Source organism: Microcebus murinus, chromosome 16 (genome assembly GCF_040939455.1).
Source record: "Microcebus murinus isolate Inina chromosome 16, M.murinus_Inina_mat1.0, whole genome shotgun sequence".
In the NCBI taxonomy this organism is placed as follows: domain Eukaryota; kingdom Metazoa; phylum Chordata; class Mammalia; order Primates; family Cheirogaleidae; genus Microcebus; species Microcebus murinus.
The window spans coordinates 66,477,002-66,490,520 of NC_134119.1; the positions used below are offsets into that span (position 1 = coordinate 66,477,002).

Consider the following 13,519-nt stretch of genomic DNA (forward strand, 5'->3'; position numbering starts at 1 on the left):
TTTCGTATCAAATACCCTTCGAAGTATTTATTGGTGAAATCATCTTTTAATCTTCCTTTAAAATATAGGAAAAAAAAGGATAGGTATAGCTGAAGCAAAAATGTCAAATGTGGATGGTTAAACTTGGGTAATTAGTTAAACTTAGGTAATTAGTGCATGGGCATCCATCATGCTGTTATACCATACTCTCTATGTTTGGGTATATTTGAAAATTTTTGTAGTTAATGAGTGAAAACAAGATGATAAAATAAAATATCATTTCGATCCCAAGGATTCCCATAATTGTGTCCCTGACCTATATATCTCCTCCAAACTCCACAGCTGATCATAAACCTGTCTCCACGGCATCACTCCGTGGATGTCCCTCGAATACCTCAAACTGGAAAGGCAGAAATGGAGCCACAGCCCGCCCCAAGGCTGTGCCACCCCCAGTTCGCTCCCTGTCCAGAAGGTGGCTTCTCAGAACGGGGCCACCAAAGCCATGGCACGGCTCACTCCGCAGCTGGGAATTCATCCTCAACTCCTCCCTCCCCACTGCCAGGGATATTTAGTCTCCATATTCTGTCCACTTTTCCTCCTTTGCCTTCAGACTTGGCCTCTTGTCCATCTCCCCAGTCACCGCCAATGCCCGGGCCACTACCATTACCTGTGTGGGCTCTTGGGAAACCTAACCAAATTCAACACATGGCCGACCCTCTTCCCATTTACTCTCCACCCAGAGCCAAAGCGATATGCCTTGTAATTCAATTTGATTATATCTAGATCCTGCTTCCTTAATGCTTCTCTTTGACTTCTCTTTGGACCTAATAGCCAGCTGCCAAGCTGCTAGCATGCCCAGCCTCTGGCTCCCCACGGACCGGTGATGGACCTGCCCCTGTGTCTTTTCCTTGACTTGGACGATGCCCCCAGCTCCTTTCAGCCTGTTACCCTTTCTCATGTGGTTCCTATCTCTGCCCCTTTGAACTTCATTCTAATCTGTTACCCTATCAGCACCTGTATTCCCAGCTCAGGTATCCCCTCAGTTATCACTTTTTACCTGTTTTCAAAATATTTCAATGTCGCGGCCCGTTTACAGCACGGAGGATGAACACAGAACATAAAATGAAAACACAGAACACAAAGAAAAACACAGACACATGTACAAATGGTTGACTCGAGTAGTAATACACCAGGTCAGTTTTATTTTTATACTCTAAAAGATTAAAGTTAGTTCCTTGTACGTAACCACCCAGGCATGGCAGCAATAGCCATAAATTCTGGAATGTGTAGCTTTAGGGAAGCAGATGTCCCCTGGCTCAAGGTTTCCAGGTGGTTGCTCTAGGCGCCAGGCATAGATCATGGACTGAGATTAGCAAGGATGGGCAAGGCAAGTCACAGGGTCCATTTCTCATCCCCAGCTTTTCTTAGGGTTATCCCCTGAGATCTTCGGCTGAACCCTGGCGGCTGTGCATGGCTTAGGTCGCCCCTCCCTTGAGGGGTCTTACCTAGCCAGCCATCTTATGGGGTGTACCCAGCGATCACAGGAACAACGTGTTTATCATGTGGCCTCCAGACCCCCAATGTCGTGGGGGTGGTAGCTCTTGCTTACTTGCAACTCAGGTCCTTTGTTATGTCTCTAGGCAATGCCTTGTTTTTGTTATGCCTCAAGGCAACAAAGGCCTTGTCCGGAACATATTACTTTTAAATGCTCTGGGCAGAGCACGAACATTACTAAATTTAATTCTTAAGCTAGGAAAATATATGACAGTCCCCTACATTTGAATGCATCTTTTTTTCATTCTTTGGCCAAGGAATGCAATGCATTTTGAACAAACTTTATTTTTTAGAGCAATTAAAAAGTGCATAGAGGGTACAGCGATTTCCCATACACCCCCGGGTCTCCCCCTTCCCAGGTATGGCCTCTCCCATCATCAACGTCCCCACCAGAGCGGGGTACATTTGTTACAAGTCACACATCACCTGAAGTCCATGCACATTTTTTTTAAGGACCTAATTTTAAACAGATAGCAAGAAAAAGTGCTGAGGCTAGAACATTGGTCTCCATGTTAAAACCTCATAATCCCTAATCAAACCCCAGGTTATTTAGAGCAAATCCCCTTCAACTCATATCCCAGAAAAAAGAAAAACCCTTTTAATGAGGATCTTACCTCCTCCTCTGCCAACAAAAGCTATAGGTTCTTTCCAATGAGGATGGTTAAACTTCTTCACCCCGTTCCCCAGCCAACCTCACCATCAATCACAATATTTCCAAATTCTGTCCTTGTTAAAATTCCTGGTCAGCGAACACCATTTTTGCCCAGTTACATCTCCATCTTCTGTACACTCCCAGTAGACCATGCGTCTGTACCAAAAGGGAAACACGCATTTTGCAAAGTCTGCAGAGAAGAAAGAAGCAGTCAGATTAAGGGACCTTTCCATTTCGCACCTCCCCTCCGCCTCGCCACACTTTCCCGCTCAGACCATCTGCTCTTCCCTGTCCCACCCACCGACAGCATATGAGAGCAATGCTGGGGGGGTGGGGGAGACTGAGATCCCAGATCGCTTTAATGTTCTACTAAAAGATGTCTCTTGAAGATCATGAAATCGAAGTGCTCATAATATATCTTTGGTGGCACGTGATTTTCTTACGGTCAGAAGTGGCACATCCCTTGTTTTCACAACTTAATTGGCCATAGATTTCATATCTGAAACCCTCTTGTGTCTCTCACCGAATCGCAGCCTCAGAGGCCAACATCCCCACCGTCGGGTGCTCAGAGGCAAGACCCTCACCTTCCATGGTGCAGTACTTCCAGTAGCCTTGGTAAATCTTGTCTAAGGAGCACCACTTGTGTCTTGCGTTGAGCTTGATGCAGTCGTAGAATGTTTGGTTTTTATACTGGAATGGAAAAACGCACTCCCCATCTAGAGAAAACAAAAGTTCTTCATCTGTTTCTGGGAGTTTCTGTGGAGAGGTGACAAAGTGACCTTCCTCCTAGGGACTGGTGCACTCGGAAATCAGAGTCACTACCTGTGGCTCTATTGAACACACACACACACACACACACGCACACACACGCACACGTACATAGGTTTTTTCTATCCTCAATATAAACCATACTTTATACCCATCACTTGGGTTTCTAACTTAACACATCATAGAAAGCCTTTTCAAGTAACTTTTGTAGCTCTTAACATCTTCCTTCTAATACTGACTCATGTTCTGTGCTATGGATTAATCCCAGTGTATTCAATTTTTTCCACATTCAGATTTTTCCCACTGTAAACATTCCATGCATTTAAACCCTTACATACGGAAGCATTTGTTACCGTAGACAATAATCACCAAAGCATGGTTACTAGGACAAAGCATATGCGAAGTTTTGACATTGACGGGAATTGCTATCTTAAAGGACAAGAGCAATCCATCTTCCCTACCAACCGTGCTGTCTTACCTGAGTTTTCATCAGTAAGAAGCATTTACACAACTTTAAAACTGTTTACCTGTATAACAGACAATTCCTGCCTTGCTTTAGAAGATCTCCTGGTCCTTACGCCATCCACATATTTTCCTATGTTTTCTCCTTAAATTAAATGATTTTATTTCTCTTATATATAAATTTTTATTAAACAAGAATTTACTTTTGTATATGATGGAAGAGGGGGGTGCAATTTTACTTTTTCTGAATAAATATTCAATTATGACAGATTGATGATAAATCAAACCACCTGTACATTTAAACATCTATACATTTAAAATCATATATTAAATTCTAATATATTCTGGGATCCATTTTATATTAAAGCTCCATCCAGAGAGTTTCTTAAAATTATTAGAGAGGTAGGATGGCATGGTGGTTAAACGAGCAAGCTCTGGGGCCAGCAAGCATCATGAAATATTTTTTTTTGTTTGTTTTGTTTTTATTTATTTTTATTTTTTTATTTTGGCATATTATGGGGGTACAGATTTTAAGATTTCAATAAATGCCTATCCCACCTCATGAAATATTTTTTCTTCTTCTTATTTGACTCTCTCTAGGCTGATACCATGCTGTTTATATTATAATATTTTATTCATAGCATATTTAAATGTCTGATGAAACAAATTATTTATCTACTCCAACACTATTTTTGTTCATAATATTACTAATTGTTATTGGATATATTTTCTATATGAATTTTAAAATCTGCTATTCCCTATTAGATTGGCAGAACTTAAAGAGTAGAAACATTCAGTGCTGGTGAAAGTTCAGGGTGACTTCTATTTCTCTGTGTTTTCGAAATGGAGTCTCGCTCTGTCACCTGAGCTAGAGTGCCGTGGCATCATCGTAGCTCACTGCAGCATCAAACTCCTGGGCTCAAGCAATTCTTCTGCCTCAGCTTCCTGAGTAGCTGGAACTACAGGCACACACCACTACATTTGGCTAATTTTTCTAGTTTTAGTAGAGACGGGGTCTTGCTTTTGCTCAGCCTGGTGTGGAACTCCTGGCTTCAAGCAATCCTCCTGCCTTGGCCTCCCAGAGTGCTAGGATTACAGGCGTGAGCCACCTGCATGGCCCTATTGCTCTCTCTCTCTTTAAAAAATTTATTTACAAGGTACTTAAATTATATTTTATTAAAGGAGAAAAAAATTTTTACCAGAAAAAAAATCACCAATTCCCCAATTTTTACTAAATTAAAAGAAAATATACTTTAATAGTAAAAGTTTTTTGATCAACTTACCTTCGATCTCTGCAAAATGATTTATAGTTTCTGAAAAACAAAATTTGGAGCTAACATTTATTTTATTATTTTTAGACTTTAAAATTGGCTCTTATATAAAATGGAATTAAGTAAAAATGTTAGTTTGAGGAAAAGCGACATTGTTATTGCATTATGTCTTCCACTCAAGAACACGGCATGATTTTCAAGTTTTCAGAGTTTGTTTTATACTCCTCAATGTGATTTTCTTATTTACTTTATATAATTCCTATGCATTTCTTGTTGATTTAATTCCAAAGTGTTTTATTTTTGTCATAGATCTTAAATAGAATGTTTTCCTTTTCCATCAATGTCTAGTTGGTTCTTACCAGTATAGAGAAAAACTACTGAGTGTTGTGTGTTTACCTTGTATTCAGTCACATAGCCATAGTCTCTTATTAAAACTAGCAATTTGTACTGGCATACTAAATTCTAAGAATTTTAAAGCACACAATCATGAAATAATTTTTCCTATTATTTTTTATAGGCTTATAGGTTTTTTCCTTTTATACCGTCACATATATTAGAAGCCCCCAAAATAATGTTAAGTAGTATTGATGGCAATAATTAGCTCTGTGCTTTCCTGGTTTTAGTTGAAATGACATTCAGATTAAGAATACTCATTCCAGCATGATTAGTATTAGTTAAAAATGTGAATCAATTAAAAAATATCAATTACTAAAGGAATTTAAAAATAAAATACACTCAGACAACTGACTTGTTTGGAAAAAAAAATAAAAATAAAAATAAAATACAGCTTTATGATATCATATATAGTCATTAATAAATGTGAACATATACATGGAGATGGAAAAATTTGTACTTCATTTTTAAGTGGCAAAAGCACTATTTCATTGTGTCCTATCATATTTGATTTTTGCAACAGTAAAATTACATTCTGAGTTTATATGTAATGAAATATTTAATCACTCACAAATATTAACAGTAAAATTGACACTAAAATCATGATTTCTCTCAGTCTTTTTCCTTACCTACTTTTACCATGAAGCTTACTTACTTTATATATGAATACATAAAATAGTAGTTTTTAATGAAAAATATGATTTATTACCAGAAAAAAAGTATTCAGTGATTTCACATTTTGTTGCAAACCTTAAAAGGAAACTCTAATAAAAGTTTTTTGATCAACTCACGTATAGTTGGTGGAAATTCCTCTGAAAGACACAATTTTGAACAAACATTTGTCATTAGATTTAACCTTTAAAATGAAAAAAGTGAAATTATTTCCCCAAGTGCTAGTCCAGTAAGAATAATAATCTATTGAAATTATGCATCAAAATTCAATGGTGCTTATTTTTAGTAGTGTGATTGTGGGTGATTTCTAATTTTCCTTTTGTTTTAACAGTACTTATAAAATAATATTAATGAATAGGATTAAGATAAAATTATTTTTTAAAAATTCTGGAGGCAAAATAAATGACTATTTTCCCTACATTTTTGCATAAAATGAACCATATTATAATAGGAAAACATGTTTTACCATTTCACCATTTTCTGTTTTGTTTTGCTTTATTCTATTTCTTTTTCGTACTATATGGAAGGTACAATTTGAAGCAAACATTTACTTATCCGTCCTTTGCTTTTAAAATGAGGTTTAGTTTTGGCATCGGTTAAAGAAGGGTTTTTGCAGATGGACTTCATAGGTTTGTTGTGAGGATAATGAAACCATATGGCTAGGACCCTGGACAGTACACGGCACATAGCAAGCAGTTAGCATATGGTAACAATTTTATTGCAATGATGATGATTTCTGTTCTTACAGTAATCATTTGCTCCATTATCAGATAGAAGACTAATCCAAGTTGGCAAAAGATTTTCACAAACCACAGAAAACTACATCCATTAAAAATTGCTCCAGAATTTAAAGGAGACTTTGGTATTCAACAAATCTTGAAGGTACAGGAAATCTCGAAGAAAGTGCTAAGGCATTTCCTAATAAATATTTAATAGATTGTCTATTATTCACAGGTCTTCAACTGCTCTTTTTTAAGATCAGAATACAGGCACGATCTTAATGGGTAGGTATAAATTTGCTTATAAATTTTGAGTAGCTTGCCAATGACGTGAAACATATTTTTAAGAGATGGGAAATAGTTTTATTGTTGACAAAAGCGCAAAGGTAGGGAATTTTTAACAACACGAACTACAGTCTAGGGAAGGTGGGTGAACTAACAGGAACCACTGGCTTATAGGGAACTATGAGAAAGTCCCAAGTATGAAGGATTCTAGTAGGAGGACACATTTGGAACATAAATTGACAGTGCAGATAAAGAAATATACTTTCTCAGGATCTTTAGTTCAAATCTCAGGTGTCACTGGCTAGCTATGTGACCTTGGACACATGATCCAGCCCCTCTGTGCCTCAGATCCTCTTCAGCAAAATGAAGGGCAATCATTGAACCTACCTCTTGGGATTGTTATGAGAAACAAAAGGATTATGCATATAAAATACTTCGAATAATGCCTATGACAAAGAAAGCCCTTGATAGCTTACAGCTGCTATTGTTATCAACAGTGTTGTAACAACTGAAATACTGTCATCAACATCTTCATCATTGGTACCATAAGATTCAGGCTGGTCTTTGGGAAGGCTCACTGGTGTTTCTGATATGGGACATTACAGGCTTTTTTATCTTTATCACCTTTTCTCATTCATACCTGAATTCAACTATTAGAGATTCATGCCTTTGATATTGCCACTTCCCAAATGGAACCCTTCCCCCAGGAGGGAAAAATAAGTATGACACCTCTGGGGCCTTGAACATCTTCTGTATATTGGGCACTATGTTTTTTTTTTTTTTTTTTTTTTTTGAGACAGAGTCTCACTTTGTTGCCCAGGCTAGAGTGCCGTGGCGTCAGCCTAGCTCACAGCAACCTCAATCTCCTGGGCTCAAGCGATCCTCCTGCCTCAGCCTCCCAAGTAGCTGGGACTACAGGCATGCGCCACTATCCCCGGCTAATTTTTTCTATATATATTAGTTAGCCAATTAATTTATTTCTATTTATAGTAGAGACGGGGGTCTCGCTCTTGCTCAGGCTGGTTTCGAACTCCTGACCTCAAGCAATCTGCCTGCCTCAGCCTCCTAGAGTGCTAGGATTACAGGCGTGATCCACCGCGCCCGGCATTGGGCACTATGTTTTATTTAACTCATGAGAACAATTTTGTGAGGCAAGCATTATTTCCATCTTACAGAGAAAGCTCAGAAAAGCTAATTAAGCTCTGTGATATTACCAATTTGAGGCCCCCTTGGAAGGGGATGGTTCGGTGGGACATAATGACCCAAACCCTAGCATAGGCTCAACCACTTACCAACCATCTACCCTCAGTTTGCTCAGCTGTAAAATGGAGAGAAACCATTAGAATGTCGAGTCCTTCTCAGTTTGAATATTCTAATATTCCCTGAGTGGGAGAAACAGCCTAATAGCTTCACTTTTTTCCTTAAAGCATCACTTCTCAACCACTGTCCCTTTATGAGCCACTAAACCTATAATATTTACTTCCCCCTTCTTAGAACTTGAACTTTTTCTTTTGCCATTTTGCATAATTCCCAATGAGTGATTTTATGTAGAGGCAATTTAATTTAAAATCAGCATGTACTTAATTAAACACTAAATCTTTGTTATAAAGTTCATTTAATTGAGTCTGTGAATAGTCATAATTTTAGAAATGAAATATAATATAGAATGAATTATGGAATAAATACAGAATGAAAAATTGTATTGCTCCCAAACAGCAGCTGATGCATGATGCTTAATACCCATTCAAATTAGGTATGCTACAAAAGCATAATTTAATGACAAATAAATTTATGAATGTCTTGTTTGGTTAAGAGAACACATACATAATGCAAATTGCAGCTGTATCTCATATTAAAGCATTAAAACTCGATAAAAATCTGTGTTCATAACAAGTTCATCAATTTTGTATATTATACCTAGAAGAGCAATGACTTTAATTTTCTATTTACTGTGTATATTTTATTAATGACTGTTTTGCTGTTTGCTCATGTTTATTCATTTCACAAGTTTATCTTTCAGCCAAATGCTCGTGGCTGCCATGGTAGACTGAAATGAAAACTTTCACCTTAGTCACATATGACTTAAGGAAAACCCATAATGTACTAGTGTGGTGGTTTAAAACTTTGTTGCATGTTAGAATCATCAGCTGAAATTTTAAAAAAATCCTGATGCCTTCTACTTCTGGGCATATACACAAAATAATTGAAAGCAGAGACCCAAACAAGTATTTGTACACTGATGTTCATAGTAGCATTATTCACAATAACCAAAAGGCAGAAACAACCCAATGTCCGTGGCGAGATGAATGGATGAACAAAATGTGGTACGTCCATACAATGAGGTATTATCTAGCCTTAAAAAGGAATGAAATTCTGATACATGCCACAGCATGGATGAACCTTGAAGACAATAGACTAAGTAAAATAAGCTAGACACAAAAGGACAAATTTTGCATGATTTCATTTATTTGAGGTAACTGGAATAGTCAAATTCATAGAGACAAAAAAGTAAAATGGTGATTTCTAGGGGGTGGAGGGAGGGAGGAAGGGGAGTTATTGTTTAATGGGTACGGAGTTTCTGTAGATGGTTGCATGACAATGTGAATGTACTTAATGCCACTGAACTGTACATTTAAAAATGGTTACAGTGGTACGTTTTATGTTATATATATCTCACTATTATTTATAAAAAAAGAAAAAATTCTGATGTACAACTTGTACCCCAGATCAATTAAATCAGAATGTCTATGCATGAGCAATTTTTAAAAGAGCTCCAGTAATTCCAATAAGCTGCAGAGTTTGGTTCACCATTGGACTGATGGCTAAAAACAGAAAGCAAAGGCAATTATAACGTGGACAGATGACAAGTCAAAGGAAAGCATAATAATTCTGCAGATTTACCTCAAAATTACCTTCACTCGTTTTGTAAGTTGCGTTTATTTAATCACACCCTTATGTACACGTCATGGTATCTCTGGTACTTTAAGAGCCAAGGTTAGAGAAAATATGGTGTGCTTATACCCATTTCAACCTTTTTATATTCTGGGGGAAAGAGCCAACCCATACCCCCATGGTGGTTTTGTGTGTGTGTGTGTGTGGGGGGATGCTGAAATTGGCACACTTTGGGGACAGAGTTGGAGAAAGACACGGTGATGTTGTGGTATTGAAGGAAGGAATAAGATAGAATCAAACTACAGGGCATGAGCAAAGACCTCTATGTCCAGGGATCTCCAAAACCTCCTCAGTTTCAGAGATTCACTAGAGGGACTCATGGAATCCAGAAAAGCTGTCATAACCATAGTTATGATTTATTACAGCGAGGGATGGAGATTAAGACCAGCAAAGGAGAAAGGCGCATGGCGCGAGGTCCAGGAGAGACCAGGTGCAAGCTCCCAGCTGTCCTCTCCCTGTGGAGTTGCGTGGACCATCTCCCCTCTCCCAGGAATGACGAGTAAGAGTACACGGGAAGTATTGCCAACTAGGGGGGCTCCCTGGAGCCCCAGTGTCCAGGATTTTTACTGGGAGTTGGTCACATAAGCCTGTGAGGCAGAGAATGGGCAGGTGCTGCTTCAGACATCGCCTAATTGAGTCAGGAAGTCTCAAAATTTTGTTTCAATTTACCCTGATCAAAACAAGATGGAGGCAGAACAGGTTCCAACTGGTTAGAACCAAGATGGCGGAGAAATCGAGCAGTTCTTGACCTTACAGCTTCATTGTACACCTCATTACCATAAAAGTTTCTAAGGAGACCTCCCACTCCCATCATGCACCCTATGCCATGACACTTCCTGTTTGACCATATTTAGTCAAAAAGAGGGTGTCATCCTGATTCCAGGAAAACACCACCCCTTTCCAAGAAATAACATGAATATCCCTCCCCTTGTTTAGCATCTAATTAAGCCATTGCTTAAATAATGGAGCAAAAGGAACCATGGGGCCAGCTCCCTTCTGCAGGGGGGGGGGCGGTTCTCTTCTGCAAGGAGAACCAGCCTCTGCTTTGTTGGTGGTGTGGACTTTCTATACTTTCTGGATAAATCTTGCTTCTGCTTTACACTGTTGGCTTGCTCCTGAATTCTTTCTTGCATGAAGCCAAGGACCCTCTTGGACTTTGAGTGGCTCCCAGCATTGGGAGTCCCATTCCTGACAGCTGGTCCACTCACATGACTGACCTTAGTCACTCAGTCTGTCCCACCTCCAGAGGTTTAGCTCACACATTTGTGACTCAAGGTCCCCACCATAAAACACAGCATGAACTATCTGGTGGGATCCAAGACCCCAGATAAACAAAGACATTCTTATCAGGCGGGACATTCCTAGGGCTAAGAGGTTAGATCCTAGGAGCTGGTCAAGGGTCAGACCCTTTTTTGAAATGTGCAGGGTTTGGACAACACAGGTCTGCTGAGTTAACTCTTTACTGCACACATCCTAATGCCTCCCATGAAAAGCCAAAGCCACATGGTTCCAGTGTGTAGGGAAGACCCCAGGAAGAGGGGGGCTGCATATATTGTCAGTTTATCAACCACTCAGGTGGACAACAAATATGTGTTGAATGCCTGCTATGTCCCCAGTATAAGTGCTAGGTTCTGGGGTATCAACGAGAGGAGTGGTTGAAAAGGTGGGCTCTGGACTACATACACCAAAGTGGAACTCCAAGATCCACGGGCTCATCCGGAGTTAAGCTTGTGTTTCTTCTTCTGAAATATGGATTATAACTGTATCTACTTCCTAGATTTGTTGAGTTCATTCGGCATGAATTCTATAGTGAAACTATCAGGAAATCGATTTGCTTTTAAGGATCATGGTAGTCCTGATCTCATGGATGGAGAGATACAAACAAGTACAATACGGCCTTCTGCTGTGATTGTAGAAGAACAGGTGCCACTGGGTAAGTGTTGAATGCAACATCATCATAACGCTAACACAGCGCATGATCACCATGCTATAAAATTATAACGTGAGTTCCCACTCAAACGTTCCTCTCTGATTAATGTTAGAAATTCTTTCTGCCATCCACGTAGGGGATCAATGGCTTGTGAATGGTGGTTTGTTGCAAGTACAATGCAAATGCAACCCAAACGGTCTGCAAAGCCAAGTTGCTCATCTTGTGAAAGATGCAAGATTTTGTGAGTTTAATAAAAGCAATATTGGACAAATGAGGATCTGGCCCATCATGATCAGCTAAAAAATGACAAAAGATAAAATAACACCTAGGGTGACTCCATAAATGCTTCAAAAAGACATTTTTCTTTGGATTTCAAAGGATTAAGACCAGCCCCTAAAAATTAATGCAGTCCTAGACTACTTGTACGCAGGTGGCTTTCTTCATGACCCTTTAGTGAACATCTGGATTGGAAGAGGAAGATACAACCTGGGAAATCACATGATTTCATCAAAAAAGTTCTGCCTCCCAATTCTTTTCATTCTCAAGAATTCACCTTTGGTAATAATTTAAACTAAATTCTGTTAAAATATAAGCTTTAAAAATTACCCTCATTTGAAATAAGGGTAATTTTCAATGTTTGAAAACATTGAGTCTCATTTGTTCAGATAAACCTGAATTAAAATTGTTTTAAATTTACCATGAAATTCTGATCCTTGGATTTCTCTAGGATCAGTTACCTTCGTGTACTAAAAGAAATCTTAAAAGTGCTTTTATGTAGAGGGTCAGTTCAGGGCCTCATGTGTGGGGTTGGCAAGTTATTAATAGAATACCATTCACATCGTGAAAATCACAGAGGTGCATATTGATTAATAAAATTTTCCAATGATTAGAGATAAATTTTCTTTTTTCTTCTTTTCTTTCTTTCTTTCTTTTTTTTTTTTTTTTGAGACAGGGTCACACTGTGTCATCCAGGCTAGAGTGCAGTGTCATCATCACAGCTCACTGCAATCTCAAACTCTTGGGCTCAAGCGATCCTCCTGCCTCAGCTTCTTGAATGGCTGGGACTATAGGCCCACACCACTGCGCTGGATAATTTTTCTATTTTGAGTAGAGACAGGGTCTCGCTCTTGCTCAGGCTTGTCTAGAATTCTTGGCCTCAAGTGATCCTCCTGCCTCAGCCTCCCAGAGTGTTAAGGTTACAGGCGTGAGCCACCTCACCTGGCTGGAGATAAATTTTCTTGGAGAAAGAGTTCCTAGCCTATCCTTACCCATGATAGCAAATTGAAAATGAAAACAAACCTGCAGCCGGATATTACTTAAGTGCTCTTTTAAGAAGACTCTAAAAAGTTCAATATTATAGTTGGCGCAATTTGGATGAAGGAGGATGTTAGAGTCAAAAGAATATGGGCTTGGGGTTCAGCCAAAACCAGTCTGAAAATTCTACCATTTATTACCAAGGGAACTTTAATGTTGGAGTCTCTACTTTTTTATTTGTAAAATGGGTATACTAAAGCGGAATCAGTCAGGATGTGCCCGGTCATGCTGCAGTAACAAACACTCCTAAAATATCACCGGAATAACAGCAACAAAAGCGTGTTGTCGCTCCTCCACCTTTGCCTTGGTCATAACTGCCCTTACTCTACAAAGCAGCCAGAATGACCCTCCTAAAATGCAAATTCCTGCTCTAAAGTCCTCACTGGCTCCCACCAACTGTCGGGCCTTGAACAGACAATTACGCTGGCCTGCCACCGCCAATCCACGCAGCACGGTTGGTGGTTGGTAGGCCAATGAAGGCAGAGAACCGAGACTCTAGATATTCCTTCAGTCCCTTCTGGTCTTAGCATTGTGGGATTCCAGTTATCACCTGCTTCCTTACAAATTA

General features: G+C 39.1%; 1 protein-coding gene across 1 annotated transcript; it reads right to left on the bottom strand.

Annotated features, from left to right (window-relative positions):
• Positions 1-2,232: 2,232 nt before the first annotated feature.
• On the bottom strand, positions 2,233-13,263 carry LOC105869346 (binder of sperm protein homolog 1). The gene is made up of 3 exons (XM_075993337.1): positions 13,210-13,263; positions 2,770-2,971; positions 2,233-2,375 (listed from the first exon to the last, which is right to left on the bottom strand). The coding sequence occupies exons 1-3, from the start codon at positions 13,261-13,263 to the stop codon at positions 2,233-2,235; spliced, it is 399 nt and encodes a 132-aa protein (XP_075849452.1).
• Positions 13,264-13,519: the final 256 nt, after the last annotated feature.